The 23,079-nt window shown below is 38.6% G+C and overlaps 1 protein-coding gene across 1 annotated transcript in view; it reads left to right on the top strand.

The window, feature by feature from the left end:
- exoc6b (exocyst complex component 6B) overlaps positions 1-23,079 on the top strand; it is a 114,680-nt gene that overhangs the window by 59,257 nt on the left and 32,344 nt on the right. Inside the window, exons 16-19 of the mRNA XM_073836269.1 lie at positions 7,503-7,614; positions 9,466-9,600; positions 9,725-9,904; positions 21,002-21,143. Of these exons, the coding sequence (XP_073692370.1) occupies positions 7,503-7,614; positions 9,466-9,600; positions 9,725-9,904; positions 21,002-21,143 (569 nt within the window). The remainder of the gene's footprint in view (positions 1-7,502; positions 7,615-9,465; positions 9,601-9,724; positions 9,905-21,001; positions 21,144-23,079) is intronic.

Raw genomic sequence — 23,079 nt, 5'->3', positions numbered from 1 at the left:
TAAAAAAATGTAATGATCCCAAATGTTTGAACTGTAGAGTATATTTACAAAACATTAATGTGGCATGCACAAAGAATAAATGTAACATTATCCTCTTGGTGTCTACACTAATATAAATATAGCTGTAGTCTTTGTGCCACTAATTAGACGTTTAATTTGGACATACATAGTTATTCAATACGTTTTTCCAGAGTGCACCTTATGGGATTAGTTCACCCAAAAATGTAAAGCAGAAAATTTACTCACCTTCCAGGCATCCTAGGTGTATATGACATCTTCTAGACAAATCCAGTCTGAGTTATATTAAAAATTGTCATGACATTTTGCTGCTTTAGAATTGCATGGGCGGGTGTTTCTCTTCATCAGTCCAAAACAAGTCCAATAAAGTGCATCCATCCATAATAAAAAGTGTCTCACACGACCTCGGTGGGTGAATAAAGGCCTCCTCTAGTGAATCAATGCATTTTTGTAAGAAAAATATCCATATTTAAAACGTAATAATCACTTTAATCTAACTTGCGCCAACTGGTCATACACGGAAGCCTTTCCAGGCAGATGATGTAGGATGTCGCCGTTGCGCATGCGGCGGTGAGTCTCGAACAAACCAATGTTTGTCGGTTGCCGACGTTTTACGTCATTCACTCGGAGCTGCTTCCATGTACAACAGTGACCACAAGCAAGATTAAAGTGATTATTACATTTTAAACATGGATATTTTTCTTTCAAAAAGGCATCGATTTACTACAGGAGGCCTTTATTCACCCTCCGGAGCTGTCTGGGGCACTTTTTATTATGGATGGATGCACTTTATAGGACTTGATTTGGACTGGTGAAGAGAAACACCTGCCATGCCATTCTAAAGCCTGGAATGCCAGGATAATTTATAACTTAATATAACTTCGATTGGATTCGTCTGAGAGAATTAAGTCATATACACCTAGGATGCCTGGAAGACGAGTAAATGATGGGCTAATTTTCATTTTTTTGGGTGAACTAACCCTTTAAATACAGTAATTTAAAGGGTTTTAAATTAAGTTAAACTAAGTACCTTACAACAAGCAGGATTCAAATTCTGGTTCACCACTGTTTAGGACCCAACCTTTAACTTTTTGTATTAAAATCTCTGACCATTAATCTCCCAAACACCCCTTAACCCTAGTCACGTTGTATTGTGATCTGATATCTCACCCATTCACCTAATCTCCTAAATGGAACAGTGGGTCAAGGGGTCGAGGCTAAAGGTCACTGTCTGTAGAACTATCGTTGGCATTTCCGTCTGCCTCCTTCTGATTGAGACGAGTACTCACGATTGTGATCGTTTGATGTTCTCTGTCTCTGGCTCTTTCTTTGAGCGCCCCGTCAGGTCTGGTTACCTTAGAAGCGGATGTCCCGGTTGGGTATCCTAATCCTTGTGTGTATGTTTGTGTCATTTGTGGGTGTGTGTTGCAGTTTAGAGGTTTACTGAGGAAATGAGGGGAACATGATTCAGGACCGAGAACGCGTAGAAACCTGCGTCCTACCAAATTACTACTCCATTATCATCATCATTAGCGATTAGTGTCTGAGACACTGTCTAGCCAGCCAGACACTCTTAACAGTGTCGCCTGTAGAGTGGTCACATAGATGATGCCCACGATAACAGTAGAAAAGATTTCCCTTGCTCATTGGCTTAATTTCAAGCAATGATTGCCTTGTACAAAGACTACCTCTGCTGTAAAAGTATTGTTTTTGGAGATGCATTCTTCAATCACTGCAAGAATGACTTTATATGTGCAATAATACCTTCTTCCTGTCTGACAGAGTCTGTGCGTGCTAAATTCTTCTAAACTGTCCAGATCTTGTAGAGAGCGTAGCTGCTCTGGACGTTGAGGGTAACTGCTTGCTTTATATCAGAGGTGTCAAAGTATTTGGCCTGGAAAAATATATGCTAAAAACTATTAATTATTCTCTTTTTTTGTAATATTCCATTTTTAGTATTTTTTCCTTCTAGGACAGCCTAATTTGTTGTGTCGTTAAAGCTTGCATTTGAAAGCAGTGGAGCATTTTAACTTGAACCTTTAATTTTGTGTGACATCACACATTGGCACACATCTTACACACATCTGCAAAATGTTTGAATGTAATCTAAATCTAAGTTTATGTAAAATGAACATGTGTTAGTAAAATATTAGGAGTAAAATTTGAATTGTTTCCATGTCCCCAAACTATTAAATGTAATAAACCTATGTTAATAATACTGATTTGAAGTGTAACTGAGAAGCAGATCCCTAATTAAAATTGGGCCTAAAGTACACTGTATATTTACATTTTTATGTCCAATTTCTGTTAAATATGTTCAAAATTATTTAGCCAAGAGCACTGGTATTCTCTTTTTCTTGTCAGTGTTAATTGTTTGGTGAAATCTCCCTAATGACTTATTTTGTGTAATTTATTTAATTTACAGGCTTTTACATTAGCAATTTTGTCCAATCCAGTCCTTGATCATAAATGAGACACCCTTAGATTAGATGGAAAGAACTAGAACTGTGGTAATTTTGACAGCAAGTTTTGATTTTAGTCTTAGTCATAGTCTTTTGAAAAAAAAAAAAAAGCTGTTCAGTTTTAGTCCTATCTTTTGTGGCTCTTTAATGTGTCATGACAGATTGCTGTAGCAGTGTCTCAGTTCTGCTTTACTAGTTATAGCACATAACAAACATGAGTAAACATCATTAGGTATCTTGTTTCAACCTCGCAAATACGTCAACACGCAGTTTTTTTAAGTTCAAGTACACCAATGTTAATCTACTCTACTGTCTGGTTTGTTTATCAGACAAAATAGCAGAGTTGGTGTTATGATTGGTCAGATTGCATGTCAGTCAAACTCCTAGTGCAGGGTCAATTGTGGTGTTTTCCAGTCCAATTTTTTTTGCATGGTCACCACTAAACATTATCCAATACATAGTGGTTAGTCATGTGTTGTTCAAGTCTTATCAGCGAGGGATTAGTTTATTTCGTGTTGACCGTACATGAGCAACATCCTATTGGTTCTTTACAGGAAACAGAAATAATTGGTTTACCTCTTGAGTCTTCGAGTTTGGGTTTGAGTCATTCGTTTATCCCGTGACAGCCACACTATGCAGTCTGTGCCGGAAGGAAAAATGATTAGTTCACTTCTCGAGTCTTCAGGTCTGAGTCGTTCGTTCTTTTGTCACGTGACACGACAGCAGTATCAGATATAGAAAGTTAATAAGTCTTATTAATAAGTTAATAATTCCCAACCTTCCCTTCAAACACATTTACAGTTATGAGATGCGTTTCTGGTCTCAAATTGTACCTCTTTTGTTTTTTTGCAATTTCTACATTTGTGAATTTCTATCATAATAGTTAACATTGAATGTGGTAATAAAGGGGCTTTAAACTTTATCTGTATGATGAGGAAAGATTACTCTGATAAAGCAAAGATAGTTACATATAATAACAGCATACAGTTAACAGTGTGTAATGTTTGTATTTGTTGTAAGATACTGAGCTGGGCAGCAGGCAAAGGACAAAAGAACAAATGACTCGAACCCGAAGACTTGAGAGACGAACTAACCAATTCTGTTTCTGGGACTATAGCATTATAGTAACCCAGAGACTCGACAGATGAACTAATCATTTGTGACAAAAGAACAAACTATACAGATCGGGAGGTAAGGGAAACTAACAGACTGCATAATCTAAAACAATTAATTATTCATTTCTGTTTCTTGTAATTTGGCCTTGGTTGCATTATAGTTTTATTGCATTAACAGCCTTATTCGAAACGTTGCATAAGTAGGTGTTTCGTGAAATTTGTCTATTAACATACATTTTAATTATATTCTGCTGAAATGACTTGATGAACAAGATTCAAAGATCTTAGTCAGTAAAATGATCCGATATTCCCATCACTAGTAGTGGTTAAATCCAAACAATGGCTTTTGAACTAGTGCTCAAAAAGAAGCACACAAAATTTAGTGTTTTACATTTGTCTTATGTTGCAGAAGGTGTCCATTCCATATATATAATACTGTATGTATGTTGGCAGAGGAAGTTGTCTCACTTTTATTGGGACCCCTACCAAGACTTTGGCTACTCACTGCCTCCTCACATTTACCAGTCATGTCTTTATGCGGTTTTCAGAACGTGGCCGATCCCCATGCTCAAATGTCAGTTAAAATTCAACAATAAACATTTGACCTCTTTTGGCTGTGCTCACAGGAGTCCGTGTTGCGGCGTGTGGGGTCCGAGGGCTCCAGGTCAAGCCAAAATCCCCCATACACCCATCTAATTTAAAAATACTGTCAAATAATGGCACGACTCGCTGGATCTTTTCGTATTTGACATATTGGTAAAAATGAATCCCTATTAGCACAAGTGTGATTGAGTAAGAGGGCAAGAGGCAGCCAGATGGCGTTCAACCAGAGGTCTTGGGGATTCTGGGTATGTATGGAAGGGTGTAGAGAAGAAAAAACCTGCTGCTATTGGAAACGGAAACCTATGACTGACACACCAAAGGAGGAAAGGAACAGCTCTGCATACTACCCAGACTAGTCCACCGGAGGCAATTAGTCTTTGTGGTCTCCCTCCGCTAATATTGAGATGAGATGCGGTTAGAGGGGGAGGGAAGGGGCTCAGGTCCAGGTGCAGGTGTCTGGAGACCAGACGGTAGGAATGCATGTCCAGCGAGCTTTAGACCTCCCTCACAAGAGCTGCTTTACAAATACGCATTTACTATATTAACCTGAAGTTACCTTTGAATTGAAGCAAGCTGTAACGTTACTCTTTGTGATGGTTGAATAGCTAATGAACATACATTCTGTGCTTGCCGTATCTGTCTCGCTTGCTTCTTCTGTTTAGCTTCTCTTTTTCCAATGAAGTTATTTGGACATTTTCAGTCTGCGTTGGTTCCATGCTCATCGGTTTCTCTCAAATCATTGTTTATCAGACCAAACCCCCACCCTAATTTTCACTGAAATAGTGGGAGAGTTGAATGGATGAATAAATCAAATGTAAATGCCAGTAAAACGTCTGTGTTTAATCAGACTACAATTTCTCTTTCTGTTTCACAGCCCCCTCTTAAGACGAGGAATAGCCAGAGGCCTTTGGATTCATCCAGACACTGTCAGTTTCCAGATTGTCACAAATAGACCAATGCCACGATTTAAGTCCTTAATTTAAATCCAAGCCTTTCTTTTACGGCCTAGTTGAGGTTCTATACTGGGAACATTTCCATATTGTAATGCACAAAATCAGAGCTGTGTTATGGTCATCAACATCCGTAAACTGTTACCCTGTTACACTGCACCTAGAGTTTGCAGCGGGACGGTAAATGCTAATATTGTAATCTATATTTTAGTTTATAAGCTGCAACTCATCAACTTGAGATCGAACACCTCCTTTACTCTCTTAATGTCCTCCATCTCTCTGCTCCGTTCGGCTCTCCTCCTGCCAAGTCAGCGGAGGGAGCTCAGAGTTTTTTCCCCCTGCTGAGGAGAGGAACGTTTTTCAAATTCCTCTTCTGCTTTTCTCAACACAATGAGAGACGATTTAGTAATTTGCGAGGAATGCGTTTGTTGCCCAGATCGAGGGGGAAAACTATTGCACCCTGGGCCTTGGCTCACATTGACGGACACGTTTGAGACATATTGTCCCTTTCTTTCTTTTGACTCTCTTTTTAATTATTTGTGAACCAATCTGGGGAAGCAAAGGAAGATGCAGCTGCAGGCGTACTAACGAGCACTAGCCCCCTTTACTCCTCCTCCCCACCCCCATCGCTCTTCAATAAAACAGAAGAGAAGAGAAAAGAAAAGTGATTTCCCCCCTTTTCCCTCATGTTGATTTAAACCGTATATCTGTGTGTGGTTGTTCTCTGGTTTTTGGAACATGCGTTACTGAAACCCAGAGGGTGTTATTGGGCCCTGATGAGTGGTTTTAAATCCCGCCCATAGTCTGTGTCTTGAAGTGTTCATGTGTGTAGGCCTCTCCATCTTATTCACTGCATCTTTTTGGTTACACTTCTCTCAGAGGAGGTGGAATATTAAGGCAGAGATTAGAGCACATAGAACACTCAGTGAGTCAGAGCGATGCTTATGTAAATCTGGACCACAAAAACATCTCGCTCGGGTTTCTGCTGTCCATATGTTGGGACTAAGAGAAAATCATTTGCTCCAAGCATTGCTAGAAGTGTTCTGCGAGACCAGTAGTGCAAAATGATATGTATATATATATATGTGACCCTGGACCACAAAACCAGTCTTAAGTAGCATGGGTATATTTGTTGCAGTAGGCAAAAATACATCGTATGGGTCAAAATTATCGTTTTTTCTTTTATACCAAAAATCAATAGGATATTAAGTAAAGATCATGTTTCATGAAGACATTTTGTAAATTTCCTACCATAAATATATCTACACATAATTTTGAATTAGTAATATTTTCACATTCAACTTTAAATGTGATTTTCTCAATATTTAGATTTATTTACACCCTCAGATTGATTTTCAAATAGTTGTATCTCGACCAAATATTGTCCTATACTAATAAACCATATATTAATAAAAAGCTTCTTTATTCAGCTTTCAGATTTATCTATAAATCAATTAAAGAAAATTGGCCCTTATGACTGGTTTTGTGGTCCAGGGTCACATATTATAGTTTAAGTAATATGTGAAGTTTAGCAGCATTATATGATCCTTCAGAAGTCATTCTGATATGCTAATTTGGTGTTCAAGTAACATTTCTTCTTTTAATTATTAAAGTTGAAAACTGTTGTGCTGCTTAAAGGAATGGTTCACCCAAAAATGAAAATTCTGTCATTAATTACTCACTCTCATGTCTTTCCAAACGAAATCTTTGGAACACAAATTAAGATATTTTTGATGAACCTGACCCAAAGGTCAAAGACAGTAATCTGAAACATTCAAGGCCTGGAAAAGTAGTAAGGACTTGAAATAGTCAGTGTGACATCAGTGGTTTAACCTTAATTTTATGAAGCTACGATAATCTTGTTTGTGCGCAAAACCCCCCAAAAATAACTACTTTATTCAACAGTTTCTTTACTGCCGTGAACATGGAAGAGAAGAAATTATTGAATAAAGTCATTACTTTAGTTTTCTTTGCACACAAAAAGTGTTCATTTGAAAAAAAAAAAAAAAATTGTAGCAGTATATTTTTCACTCTTGCTACTTTTGTAACAAACATGTCTTTACTGTTACTTTGAATCAGTTTAATGCATTCTTGCAAACTAAAGGTATTTCAATCTTTTTAACAGTAGTGTATTTATGATTTATAGGCTCTAAGCCACTTAGATATTGAGCACTTTTTGAGTCGGCTAATACCAATTCTTTTTTTTTTAAGTAAGTAAATACTTATCCTATTGTGTGTGGGGCAGGACACAGCCCCCTAATTCTGAATATGTGGTTATGATTTGCTTTATAGAAATAAACATATATATTTATGTTCCTAATGAAATTCCTAATGAGATGAATTTTCATGTTCAGCTCCACAGAAATTGATGACATGATCCGCAAGTCTACAAACCTCCTGCTCACACGAACCCTTAGCCACTGCATACAGTATGCCATAAAGAAGAAAAATGTAGGACTGGCAGAGGTGAGGATATATTTTTATTTCTTCCATCTGTTTCTGTGTTTATATACCCACATCCATGTTGCTCTTTATTGATGTTGCTTCAGTCCAATCTCAGCAGAGAGTCTCTATCTGGGCTCTCTGAATTCTGTTTTTCTGCAGTGGTCTTAATTAACAGGATTATTTCACTTTCCACATATCTTGTAGATAGACCACTTTAAAACTCTAATAGCCTTTCTTTTCTCACATTTTTCTCACGTTTATTCTTACGTTTTTATTTTATTAACAGCTATTTTTTAATTTAAATATATAAAACAACACTCAATACATGTTATATTAAAGCATTAAATTACTTATTTGATTTTTTTTGCAGTTTGCAACTTCTAGCACATTATTCTCTTATTGAATATTGGCTACATGCAAAATCAACTAAATTTAACTTCCTTTTAAGTAATTTTTTTGAAGCACTCACAAATAAGACTTGCTCAAATAAGACCTTTGATCTTGATAAATAATGATCAGACTCTTTAAAAGTTGTTACTTCAACAAAAGTGCATTGGTGCATCTAAACAACAGCGTTTAATCTAAAACGGACCATCCCAACAGCGGCAGGCAGATGTGGCAAAATTACCTGCCACTGGCTGGTGGTGGAATGTGTAATTTTTCTCACCCTGCTCTCACTCCATCCCTACTTTATTCTGCCTGTGTTTCTCGCTCAAATGTGGTTCGTTTCTTCTCCGATCTGCTGATTCTGCTTGCAGTCTGGCCTGTTTATAACCCCTCAAATCCAAATGTGTTCAGTTCAGATGGGTGCCGCTGATGAGAAAATGATGAAAGAATAGCAAGAGGAAGAAAGAAAGACATTCAGCGTTGTATTTTGAAAAAGCAAAAGCTTTATTTTTGGTTTCAGGTAGTTTGCACAGCAAAGTCTAGTCTTACTACCACCTTTACACACACACACCAGATCAGATATCAAGCTCCTTCCTCCCCCTGTCTTGCCCCGGATCTGGCAGAGGTGCGGAAGTGTGACCTGGGCTCTGCATCGGGCTTCCCTCCCTGCACGGTGCACAATGACTGGAGAGAAAGAGGGAGGGAGGGAAAACTGGGTCCAAGTTAAAGGTCTGGGCTCAATTAGCACCAATGTGCCTCAGCGCCTTGCTGCTGACAGCCTTGCCCTGCCTGTGGACCTCAAACTCTGCACCACAGAACAGCTAACTGAACGTAGAGCCGCTCCAGGTCTGTTTCCCACAGACAGATTCTCTCTGTCCCTTTAAACGTACCCTTGACTTCCTCTCTATGCCCTTTCCCCTTTGGAATTACTCCCACTTGGGGCTTTTGCTGGTTGTTATTACTCATACCTCCAAAATCTTTTCCCCAAAGCACTGCTTTTCTCTGTGATGACTGTACTACCTATGCAGTTTTGCTATGTTCATTTGAAAAAATGCTGCATTATTATTAAAAATAACAAGCTCTATTAGATGACTACAGCTACCAGTAAAGATGCTGTTTGTGCAACATAACGATATAAATGAAGTTTAACAACTTAAAAGTTTGTGGTTGGTAATTTTTTTTTTATTTAAAGGAAACTTTCTTATGCTCACCAAGGCAGCATTTATTTTAACAAAAACAAACAGTAATATTTTGAAATAATATTACAATTTAAAATAATTGTTGTCTTTTTCAATATATTGTAAAATGTCATTTATTCCTGTGATGGCAAAGCTGAATTTTCAGCAGCCAGTACTTTAGTCGTCCATGTCGCAAACCTACAAATCTATGCTATTGCAAATGCACATGACTAATTGTGCTTTGTTAGTAAAACGATTTAGACAAAAAATGGATTAGTCATAATTTAAAATCATTTGATTCCCAAAGTTGGTTCAGATCATCATCAACACCACTCACCTGGAGCAGTCCTGTCAATACCTAGAAGAGTTCATCTCCAACATAACCAACGTGCCTCCTGACACTATCAATGCCACCAAACTCTATGGAACCTCCACTTTCAAGGTAGGAACTTGCAGTCATAGCATACTCTCCTTACATGCATGGATTGTGTGAATTATTATTTAGTATTATTAAAATATACATTTTGCCTGGTTAGGATTCTCTTTCTTCTCTTCTGTCTGTGTAGGATGCAAGGCATGCTGCTGAAGAGGAGATCTACACCAACCTGAATCAAAAGATTGACCAGTTTCTGCAGCTGGCTGATTATGACTGGACGGCAGCACAGGGAGGTGGACAGGCCAGTGACTACCTGAGTGACCTCATCGCTTTCCTCTGTAGCACCTTTGCAGTGTTCACTCACCTGCCTGTAAGTATTTAATCTATATTCACATTTTCTTTTTGTGTATAAACCATTTTTTGCACACTGGTTTTATGATTACTTAAGATGATTAAATTATTTGTACCAAGCCAAGGAAAAGTTATGGTCCTGTGAGGTCCCAGAGACACAATCCCAAACTCGCACTTACCTCGGAAAGATATTAATGAACCTTTTAAAAGTGGCTTTACAGTCAGCAATTGAGAATTTTAGCAAATACAACTTCTTGGTCATTAAACATGGAATTGTTAAAGGGGTCATCGGATGTTCATTTTCCACAAGTTGTTATGATTCTTTAGGGTCTTAATGAAAAGTCTATAACATATTTTGGTTAAAAGTTCTCAGTGGTAGTGTAAAACAACACCTTTTTTATCTAGTCAAAAATAGCTGTGTTCACATTATTAAGCTAATAAGCTCTGCTCACCCCACCCCTCTCTGCCATGGGGTCACAAGCGGTTCTTTCTGAGACTGTAAACTTTAGCTGCAGAACTTCCTAACTACCACATTATTAGGAAAGGCAATTTGCAAAGATTCATAAAAAAAACCCTTATACTCATATCTTCTGTAGGTGACGCTGGATCACAAATGATTCACGCGAACATAGACGCATTTAGGTAGATTGTGGGATTCCCTTAAAGGAACACTCCACTTTTTTTGGAAATAGGCTCATTCTCCAACTCCCCCCGAGTTAATAAGTTGAGTTTTACCATTTTGAAATCCATTCATTCTTCTGTTCTGGCGATATCACTTTTAGCATAGCTTAGCATAGATCATTGAATCCTATTAGACCAATAGCATCGCATTCAAAAATGACCAACGAGTTTCCATATTTGTTGTATTTAAAACTTGACTCTTCTGTAGTTATATCGTGTACTAAGACTGGTGGAAATGCAAAGCTGCGAGTTTCTAGGCTGATAAGATTAGGAACTACACTTCCATTCCGGCGTAATAGTCAAGGAAGTTTGCTGCTGTAATATGGCCGAAGCAGGCGGAGTATTATCAGAAATGAGTTCCCAGCTAGTTTAGCATTTGCACATGTGCTGCGTGGTATTACTGCTCCTGCTTCAGCCTTATTACGGCAGCAAACTTCCTTGAAATGGAATGGGAAGTGTAGTTCCTAATCTTAAAAGCCTAGAAAATTGAAGCTTTGCATTTCCACCGGTCTTAGTACACGATATAACTACAGAAGAGTCAAGTTTTAAATAGGACAAATATCAAAACTCGTTGGTCATTTTTGAACGTGATGCTATTGGTCTAATAGGATTCAATGATCTATGCTAAGCTATGCTAAAAGTGATTTCGCCAGAACAGGAGAACGGCTGAATGGATTTCAAAACGGTAAAAATCAACTTATTAACTCGGGGGGAGTTGGAGAATGAGCCTATTTCCAAAAAAAGTGGAGTGTTCCTTTAAAAAACAAAAGTGATCCTCTGCGTCTTCAGCACCTCAGATGTCAGGAGTAAATGATGACTGCTATGTTCATTATAACAGCAAAATTATAACTGGCTTCGAAACAATGGCGGACAAGTTTACAGCTCACTCAGGGTGAGTCTAAGGTAAGATGGCAGTGTCAATCAACAATCGTGGGACGTCACACAGCCAAGAATCTGAGAATGGCTTTATTTGAGAAAGGGGTTATTATTTGTAGGGATAAAAAAAAACACTGGGTGGATTTTTATCATTATAGGCTGGATGTGTACACAAACTGCCAACACACATCTATGTTCAAACAACATGTAAAAGTGAATTTTGCATCTGATGACCCCTTTAAAGGTCTAAAGTAAGATGTCTCATAGTGCCAAAAACCATCTAGGGTGGCACACACTCTGCTTCTCTTTTACTCTTTTTGCATCATTCTTATACACACTATACTGTTTAGAAGTCTGGGATTGGTAAAAAGTCTCTTATGCTCACAGCTGTTTATAAAAAAAAATACAGTTCAGTTTAAAATGACTGTTTTCTATTTTAATATATTTTAAAATGTAATTTATATGAATTTGCAGCAGTCATTACTGCAGTCTATGGTGTCACATAATCCGTCAGAAATCATTCCAATATTCTTATTTGATGCTCAAAAAGCATTTTTTATTATTATCAGTAGTTGCTTAATTTTTTTTACAATTTTTCTAAAAGAAATAAAGAAATCGTATGCACATTTTAAATAAATTTTTACTGTCGTTTTTGATCGATTTTATGCATCTCCGCTGAATAAAATATTTTAAAATATTAATTTATTTTAAAAAGAATCTTACTGATCCCAAACTTTTGATCAAAAGTGTATATTGATAAATGATGATTATTAATTATTAATGTAAATAATGATTAAGAATAATAATACAGGTAATAATCAATTTTATACTAATTTAAAATTATTAAATTAAAACCTTTGTAATGCTACTGTATGTGTCTCCTCAAGGTCTTGGTGCACTGGCTCTATTGGCCTGGACCATAATCCATTCTTGTACCCAACATGCTCTGCCTGAGCCTCTGGTCTCCCCTATTTGACACCATCGCTTTAAAGGAGATTGTACTCAACAGTACACTTGAACTTTGACAGAAAGCTAAGTATGGTCGTAGCGAGTAAGAGGATTGCAGTGTTCTGAGCTTGCAAGCCCAGTGTGGCTCAGCTGACATGGAGTTAAAGAGATTGTGTGGCGTGACCTTAGGTTTCAGCTTTGGCTAAGGAAGTCTAACACTGGCACAGCCCGGCCCTGACCCCTGTCATGAGGGATTTCTGATAATCAAGGAATTTAAGCGTTTTCCTTCCTACGGGCCTCAACCAAACACCTTCCCGTGTCTGCATGACTAGCTGGGATTGTCTCTGATCCAGGGCTGGTGGCAGTAATGCTGCTTCCTGCACTCCTGTAATCTCTTAAATTCCTGACTGCCCTTTTTCTAAACTTTCAGTAACAGAGAAGTACGACCCTTTCAGCTCGCTGCAAAACAGCCCTCACATTGTTGGCTGGATTTCACCAACAGGGGGCAATGTTTGTATGACCCCAGGTCGGGTTACGGTCAGGCTGAATGTCTCACTTTCTCCGTCGACATACACACATGTACGGTCAAACGATCTTGTACTCTTCCAGATATGCCGCTTATATTATTGTGTTTGCACATTCCAGCTCTGCATGTGAACATAGTCCATCCTGTTTCAGTCAGCCCCAGTTCACACTCCTTATGGTTTTTCAGGAAAGGTCAAGAACTGACCGTTTTTCTGTGTGAAAGCGGCCCTGCAATCAAGTTCACAGCCAAAAACTCTGGTAATGACTCCAAAGCCACAGTCCCATCAGTCACGCTCGCTTGCTCGGCCTCTCCCACCTGACCACAAACCATCTTTGACACTCAGAGGGACTTTCAGTATCGATCGTAAACAGTTCAGCCAAGTTGATACGGGACAGTGCGGTTGATCGACTTCATTTGAACCCTGGGGGAGTCATAAACTCGAACTTTGACCTGAATTTTGTCTCTGTCTATCTTCTGTAGGGCAATGCTATAGAGCACGCTACGTTACCGGTGAGTATGGTTGCAGTGTGGTCTAACTTCAGGCATAACCTTCAGGCCATTTCTCGTCACAGTATTTCCGCATGCTGCCTGGTGTTCATCTGACCCACTCATAGATTTTTAATGCTTGTTATGGAACACATGAGGTGATAGTAGCGCTGCGTTAGGTTCCTGGAATTTATTTGTAGATCTTTACCATAAAATTCAGCTAACAGCATTAATTTGTGTGTGCCCTGCACCGATAACATTACTTTGCTTATATGTGACCCTGGACCACAAAACCAGTAATTTTTTAAAACTGAGATTTATACATCATCTGAAAGCTGATAAATAAGCTTTCCATTGATGTGTCCATTGAGAGATACAACTATTTGAAAATCTGGAATCTGAGGATGCGAAAAAATCAAAATATTGAGAAAATCGCCTTCAGTGTTGTCCAAATGAGATTCTTAGCAATGCATATTACTAATAAAAAATTAAGTTTTGTTATATTTACAGTTGGAGGTTTACAAAATATCTTCATGGAACATGATCTTTACTTAATATCCTAATGATTTTTGGCATAAAAGAAAAATCAATCATTTTGACCCATACAATGTATTTTTGGTTATTGCTACTTAAGACTGGTTTTGGGGTCCAGGGTCACATATGTGAAGTAAACAAGTCTCTTAAAATGTGACAGTAGATGTTTGCGTACAATTGTGTAGTGACAACTTAAAGGAGAACTCCGGTGTGATATTGACCTAAAGTGTGTTGAATCATGATACCGAGTGTGAACGTACCTTGCATATCTCATCTCGTCTTGTCCACTGCAGTCCGAAATCTGGGGTCAGTTAGCCGATGCTCACAACAGGTTGTCAATGAGAGTCAATAGGGCATCAAAGTAGCCATGTAAATAAATCACTGTTTTATGCCATTTACGAGGCACAAAGTAGCTCCACACTTCATTGGTAGACTTCCAAGGGCCCTGACATTTAAAACGAGACATTGAGAACTCAGAAAAAGCACCGGTAGTTTATTTACGAGAAGATTTATACAGACAGTACCTGCAAGAAGTTTAGCGGTCGCCGCCATCTTTAATTTAGTCACGATAAGTCGAGTGACGAGCAGGAAGGAAACTACAACCTGATAAGTTGAAAACCTGATAAGTTCCTTCCTGCTCGGACAAGACGAGATGAGATATGCAAGGTACGTTCACACTCGGTATCATGATTCATTACACTTTAGGTCAATATCACACCGGACTTCTCCTTTAAAGCATCACATGATGGTGATTTACTGTGAAAAGTATGCTAAGGCCTGTATTAAATACACAAGGCCCACTCGTGTACGCTTAAGAACAGAGAACTGACTGTACGCTGTGGTTTTACAAAAAGCAAAAAAAAATCTCATGATGTCAACTCCTTTCCTGAAGTTTATTGGAAAAACTGTATTTTTCTTGATGGAACTGAATGATTGGCAGGGCACTTAGAGTTGCGGAGCCTTTTTTGTGCCATAACACGCTGTTTATACATGGTGGTCTGTTTTTAGACTGACATGCTTCGGCAGACATTTTGTGAGTGTTTTTGCTGTCTGATCCATAAAACCTTTTGTGTGCAAGTGTGTTTTTGTTGCATTAACTTGTCAGAATTGAGCTGATGCTGGCAAGATGCTCTGAAAATGTGGCGGCTCATGTGGGGAGCTTTATCTTGCAGTGTCTTATGCAGCCACAAAATAGATGTCCACTTTGTCTGCTAGCATCACTGGCTATGTGTTTTGTACTGTATTTAATTTGGAAGTGGTTTTGTTTCAAAATTTTGAGTTTACTTATTAAATGTATGAGGTGGATCACATGAGCTCCGCTGTCTGCTCTCCCATTCGTAGTTGGCGTTTACGTCACATTGTACATTTGTATGAAGTTGAACTCTGCTCAGCTTCATTGCATCACCAGTGGTTGTCGTTTCTAGTGTTGCCTTAAATCATCAACATCTATAGGCTGGGACACAGCAACCAGTTTGCCCGATTCAACATGTTGAATTGGCGTTGGGGCCATCGGCGAGAGTGAGAACTCTGATTGGATGTTCAATTTAGCGAACAAGTCAGTGCATGAGAATTAAAGCGAAAGTGATGAAAACGAGTAAGTATATGAATGCGGCACAAACAGAAAACTGTTCTAATGTTATGTGATCTTACTCAAGCATTCCGATATGTGAATATTTTCATATCAAAATAAGCCGCTTAAAATTATATAATGATTGAAAATAGTAAGCAAGCACTGCTTTATGTTTTGTATATCTCATATATCATTGTTTCGGTTTCTCTATTTGAATGATGAATATGTGACCCTGGACCTTAAGTACTGTAGCACGGGTATATTTGTAGCAATAGCCAAAAATACACTGTATGGGTCAAAATTATCGATTTTTCTTTTATTCCAAAATTCTTTAGGATATTAAGTAAAGATCGCGTTCCATGAAGATATTTTGTAAATTTCCTACTGTAAATACATCAAAATTTTAATTAATTTTTGATAATTAATATGCATTGTTAAATTAATTTGGACATCTTTAAAGGCGATACTTCTTAGTATTTTGATTTTTTTTTTTTTTTGCACCCTCAGATTCCTGATTTTCAAGTAGTTGTGTCTCGGCTAAATATTGTCAGATACATCAATGGAAAGCTTATTTATTCAGCTGTCATATGATCTATAAATCTCAATTTCAAAAAATGGACACTTATGACATATATTTTATAGATAGCTGCTCATATAGACACCAGACATGTGTTAGTTTTGCAGCTGGTTGTATTCTGTACAGTGTGTTCAAGTGCAGCTTTTTGGTCCAGATGCAAGATGACAACATCGTCGGCTTTCATCGCTACTAAGTCGGCTTGGTGTGTCCCGGCCTTAATGTCAACAACTTGCATTCTATTCAAATGTTTGGGGTCAGTAAGATTTAATTTTTAAAGAAATGAATACTTTTATCGGGCAAGTTAAACACATTAAAGTGACCAAAATTAAAGAAACTCTGTTCATCACGACTACGCAGCACAACTGTTTATAACATTGATAATTATAAGAAATTTTTCTTAAGCAGCAAATCAGCCCAATAGAATGATTTCTGAAGGATCGTGTCACACTAAAGTCTGAAGTAATTCAGCTTTGCCATCACAGGAATAAATTACAATTTAGCATATAATAAAATACAGTCTGTAATAATGCTTCATAATATTGGTGTTTTTAATGTATTTTTGATCATATAAATCCACCAAAAGCATTAAAAAAAATCTCACTCACCCTAAACTTTTGGTAGAATATGATTGCTTTGTTGCTGTGAATTGCTTTCATTAGGTATTTTTCTGTCCAAGTTTGATTCTGAATTTAATTTAATTTAAAACATTGCAAAAAAACATTTCTGGATAAAGCAGCCTTTCTGTTTCATTGAGTAAACAAAATCTTAGATCTTCATACTGAATAAAACATTCATATCAAATGATTTTTTTAATCTCAAAAACTGCTTAAAAAGTAGTGTGAATAAGTGATTTTTAGTAAGTCTTTCAAATAGAGGGAGCCACAACTGCTGTGGTTGTTTTGATTACACACAGTATCATCTATTTTTCCGGTTGGGAATTTCACCTGGCTTTTGTTAAAGCTTTTAAAATGGCTCTTATATTCATTTCCAAAGCAAGGTGTCAAAATGTGTGTTGGGTATCGGATTTGCTTCTTGGCCTACTGTACTGTAGCTGTGGAAACCCAGAGGTAACAGAAAGGCCTTCCATATCAATATCATCAAGCACCTTGTAAGAGCAACACTATTTGTCATTATTTACTTCAAACCTGATTTGAGCTCCAAACTCATTGGCTGCCGTCTCTGTTTTCCCTATGTGTTTGTGAAATGCTGGAACGGTATAGCATGGTGTCGGGAAGTTCAACACATATTATCACCCTTCCTCCCACCAGAGCGTAATCGGCCCAGACAGGCATCGGTTCTCCTCGAGCGATAGTCTCTGCTTCTCGTTAGGATGTCGTGAGTGTACATTCGTTGTTTTTACAAACAGCGATCGGTGTGTGTTGCATAAATAAGCGGGAGCGTTTGAAATATGAGCGCATTGAGAGAGCCTCAGCGCTCTCTGCTGAGATTTCTCAGGGGTCGCATGTGGTGTGTTGGGGTTGTTTGCAGAACTGTTGTGACGTTTCAAACATATTATTATTATGAAATCTATCGTTGGCCCACTGTCCAGAACCCCTTGTTCTAGTATTCCTCCTCCTCTTTATCTCTCTTTCTTGCTTTATTATTGTTTCTCTTTCTGTCTCACTGTACCGTGTGTTCTATTTATTTTGACAGCCAATTGCTGTTGAGTAGTTTTTAATGAGGGCTTTGATGAGCCTTTGTTTAATTAAAGGGATTGGAGAGGAGGAGTGCAAGCGGGCCTCTAACTGTTCACTCATTTCAACCTTTTCTACTTTCTTCCTTTTTTTTGAATTTCGCTCCCTCCTTTGAGCCCCTGAGCTAATTGTTAACATCCCCCTGCCCTGAACTGTAAAACAAATGTGCTACTGTGAGAGGGGTGTGCCATTCGAAGCAGAACTGTTTAAATCAGACCCTAAAACACACAGATCTTTGAACGAAGGCTCCTGTGTTTAAGTGTTGACAGTAGCTAATCTGTTCAGATTTGTACATGGCTGGTTGAAGCCAATAAATGGATGCATCTGAGATTAATCACTGCTTGATTCGTTTGTGATACTCAAAATGCTATCTAGCTACTTTCCTATCTTTTGAGCCCATATCAAACAACTTCACGTTATGATACGCAATGTGATACACTTGAAGAGCACATCTCCTTTTTGAATGGCTTTAGTCATTTATTTTAGCTCTTTAAAGCCAGCCAACTTAAAGGTTTAGTTCATCCAAAAATAAAAATTCTGTAATTAATGACTCACCCTCATGTCGTTCCAAACCCGTAAGTTCATTTTCGGGAACACAAATGAAGATATTTTTGATGAAATCCAAGAGCTTTCTGACCCTGCATAGGCTTTTGCATTCAACACCCAGAAAGGTACTAAGAAAGTTGACAAAATGGTCCATGTGACGTCAGTTGTTTAACTTTAATTTATGAAGCTATGATAATACTTTGTGGGCAAGGAGAACAATAATAGCAGCTTTATTCAATTATTTCTTCTCTTCCGTGTCAGTCTTTGCAGCACGTTCACGAGAGTACCAGAACGAGTTCTTTAATAATTGATCATCAGAAAATATGAATGCACACTCATAAATTACAGATCATTATAAGCAAATAAGAGCGTCTATTCACCCTCCAAGACCGTTCAATCCTCAGTTATAACTATTTGTTACAAAAAAATCGAAGCTTACCACATTGAGTTTACAAACGCCTCATTCCAATCAGACCAAATGACTCATGAGTGATTAGTATGTCCCTAGTAGGAGACAGGTACCCGTGTGTGTCTTCATTCCACCATGAGGACCAGAAACAACAAACCCCTTACTACTTTGGCCTCTGTGATTTATTACGGCTATTACACATACACAGACGGTAGGCCGGAAAACAAGCGTGTTTATTTTTTAATCACTGCAGTGCATAGCATGCACTCTAATCATCTGTAATCGCCTAGTTAGTACTTCAGCCTGATTAGTGGCTGGCTGAATACTACTGCAATGTGTGTGCAAATGTGTAGCTGTGCTGACCGTTCTGCAGTACTTGTTAGGTCACATTCTGCACCAGTCACGTCAAACACACTAAACTGTTAGCACTAAAGTGGTCATAGGTATTTCAGAAGCTGCTGGAGATGGATTGGAGCACCTACACATGGGAACTGACCCTATACAGGACACAATCATACTCCTCCATCCTCCTCTTTTTGGAGTGAGAGAGATAGGGAGAGCTTTTCCTTTCGACCCCACCTGACTTGAACCATTCAGGTCTTTTTTCGGTCAGGTGTGTGCGTGTACTTTGTACAAAGAAGCATTTGGCTAAGTGTAGTTTATAGCCATATGACCAATTGAAGTGGTGACGCTTTACGATTCCAGTCGAGGAGCAATGGTCTTATCTAGTAAAACGAAAATGCTCGTCTTGCACTAGCTATTCCTCATGCGTTACGTAATCACACACATGGAGGCAGAAGTACCGTTTTTTGCCCTACCCTACCTTTTCTGAACAGAAGTACACAGATGAAGAACCAGGTGTGACTTTTCCAACCTGATTAAATGCTCACTAGTGCAAGGCGAGCATTTAAAAGTATATCATTTTTAATTAAAAAAAAAAAAAAAAAAAAAATTATTTTAAGAAAATGACAGATCGTTTCGCTAGATAAGACTCTTGTTCTTCGGCTGAGATTGTGTAGATCCCTTTAAAGCTGCATCGAAACTGCAGTTTGGACTTTCAACCTGTTGGCCACCATTGAAATCCATTAAATGGAGAGAATTCCTGGAATGTTTTCTCAAAAAATGCAACTGAAGAAAAAAATTACCTTGAATGACATGGGGGTGAGTAAATTATCAGGAAATGTTCATTCTGGAAGTGAACTTCTCCTTTAATTGCATTATCTTTATATATAGCAAAGTGTGACTTATACTTTTTAAGCTCTTATTTTATTTTGTGTTACTTTGAATTTTTATCTTATATTGAAATATTTCTATATTTATTATTAGATTTCGTTTTAATTTTTATTTTATTAGCTTATTTCTGTTTTATTTGATTGTATTTAACCTGAGCATTGGTTAGTTAGTTAATGCTAGTTGTTTCCAATTAAGGAATGACTGCAGTGTAATTTCCAGGAAGAGGAGGAAAGGATAAAATGACTTCGAAGCAAAGAGGGCATTGTCTTGATTTCTGTTTTTCCTTCCATTCTCTACCCATCTCACTTGGACAAAAAAGGGATGAAAAGACCTCTCCCTCTCTCTCTTATGGATTTACTCTGTATTCCTTCCTCATTTCACTAGATTTATTGCCCAAGTGTTTCCAATGTGCAGGAAGTCCTCTTGTATAATGGTGTTTTGTTTTTATTTTTTGACCCCATCAGATAAAATCCCACATAGACTCTTGGCCCTCCAGTCTGCTGTTTTCTTTCAGGTTTAGTGTCATATTAATAGCTTTGGATCTCCCCTGAAGTATTAGCCTGATTGTCAGGAAGGCGCTGGACGGCAGACAAGGGCATATTTGAGGTTTTTGGCTTGGAGCTTGAATTGTGTGTGTATCTGCATGTGTGATGGTGAACGTGTGTTAATGTTTAAACAGCACTGCGGTCCTCCCGGCTTAAATGTCCACCGGAGTGCTTCTAAGCTCCACTTTTTATATTTGTGAGATTGCATGGAGGCATGGACTTGTTTGGTTGTAAATACAATATGAATAGTGTTTCCTGTGTGTGTGTTCTCATGGAGACTACATTATAGACCAAAATGCAGCTGATTCTGCCAATCGATTGAAAGAAACGAGTATTGACAGGGCTAAAATGAGAGGAGAAACATGCAAACTTAATTCAAATAAATGTCCATAGTTTTACCACCTGTCGCAGAGAGTCATGCTGAAAGATATGCCATATGTGACCCTCACATATCTTTGTTTTCTCCTTTCCCTTTCCTTCTTTCTCCATAGGGGAAGGTGGCTCAGACGGCATGTATGTCAGCCTGTAAACATCTTTCAACCTCCCTGCTGCAATTGCTGTTGGAGGCTGATGTCAGGCAAGTATCTATGGGAGCCCTGCAGCAGTTCAACGTGGATGTCAAAGAGTGCGAAAGTAAGTTAGACATGGAGCAAAAGCTGAATGACCATTTATAATCTTTAAAACTGATTGCATGGTTGTGCTTCATTCTGTTGCAGCCCAATTCAAATTTTCCTAATTTGTACTGGAGACTTTTAATTACGCCACAATGCTGTAGCAACTTTTAATGTAACACCACTTTCTGAAAAAGGTGAGAAGAGAAGAGTATGCATTTGTGGCTAGCGCCTGAGATTTTTCACTTGGATCATCTCTCCACATGGCTTTGCTTTTGACCACAGCTAAAACTGCCTTTGAGCGCCTAACCCCATCTGGTTAATAGATTTCCCATGATCCTCTGCCAGCACACGCTATTGCACGTAGGTCACAGGCAGAGAAAGAGAGAATGACCCCCTTCATAAAACGGTCATGTCAGTCACACCGTATGCTGCCTTTTTGGTGTGGTTTGGTTTGGTTTACCAAGCAGCCTGATAAGTACCATATCAGTGATTGCTTTCATTTCTAGAGACCGCGTCCTGTTGATTTGGATGTCCCCCCTTATGTTTGTATGCCTCAAACCACAAAACTCAGCTTTAATCAAAATGCCACTCAAGTAAAAAGAAAGCCCCCGCCCCCCATACTCACATGCACAGTCTTGGTGAATGAAGTCACTGTGTTTACGGTTTCTGTACGTTTCAAGGTTGGGTCTTAGGAAATAATAAAGAACTAACATAACTTCTTAAAGATGTGACCACTTGAATGCACAGATGATATGTCTGTGGTTAAATCTATCCACAGTTTGGACGTGTGGGATACGAAGACACAATGAAGCCAAGAAACGATAAGGATCTTTCTATAAAGCTTGTTCGTATACAGGCCCCAAAAATGTGTAAAATGCTTGATCATAAGCATGTTGACCTAAAAAATGTTAAATATGGGTAAACCGTAAAGCGCAGGTTTTCTGGCTGCTGCGTTTTGAATGTATTGAAGTCTGGAAACAGTTTTAGAAGAAAAAAAGCCATAACAGTCAACATCTGTAGTGTTGAAGGTACCCCTAAATGGTGCACATCAATTATGAAACTTTTAGGGGTGCAAACATATCCCTTTGAGGCCTAAGTCACTAGCTATTGTACCCCTAACAAAAATACAAGAATATATAGAGTTTGTGGTTCAGTAAGCATTACTTTAGTATTTGTAGTGTTTAATTGAACTATTGTTAATGATATTGTTAATTATACCCAGTGCAACAACCAAGGAACTGGACTTTATTCTAAGGTGTTACCGCAATCTCTGACTTTAAGCGATATACTAGAATGCGTTAAAATCAAAAAAAATTCTTTTCGTAATTAAATTTTATCAGTCATTATAGCACTGCAGTTTTATCTCGAGCCCACAAGAGGCTCTGTTAAACTGAGACTGGCCTCTCCCATGTCTGCTGTGCCTCTTTGACCTGTACGACACCACAAGCAGGCGATGGAGCATTCAAAGGGAGAGAGCGTCATGAGTTGCTTCCTGTTCAGTTCAGCCGATTTTGGGGAGCATAAAGGTCTTGACAGCTTGTCCCTTCTTATTCCTTGAGAGGTTTCTTAGAGTAGTCGCTAACAGGGCTTTATGCTGGTATGTGGGAGTGAGGTGAAAGCCTAGAGGTCCCTGTTCCTGAATCTTGATGAGATGTGCACTGACACGCGTCACGTGAACCATGCCGCCTTTGCCGCGGGTCTCTCTCCTGTAAAAAGGCGAGCAGGGAAGTTCGCGAAATCGACAGAGTCTCGGACCGAGACGTGGCAACAAAAGCGCGAGGGTAAGCAGTCGCTGGCTCAGCGTTTGCGGGGGTCAGAAATAAAGATGGCAGGCGTGTAATTTGCGTGAGAGGCAAGAAAGGCACGCAGCATCACGAGGTGAAAGGGATTTCTCCTGGCCCCGGCTTGTTTTGTCCCCGCGTGTCAAATGTTCCGTTTTTCAGAATGGCGAAGCC

This window comes from Garra rufa, chromosome 3, assembly GCF_049309525.1.
Source record: "Garra rufa chromosome 3, GarRuf1.0, whole genome shotgun sequence".
Classification (NCBI taxonomy): Eukaryota; Metazoa; Chordata; class Actinopteri; order Cypriniformes; family Cyprinidae; genus Garra; species Garra rufa.
This window is presented reverse-complemented; position numbering and strand designations above follow the sequence as displayed.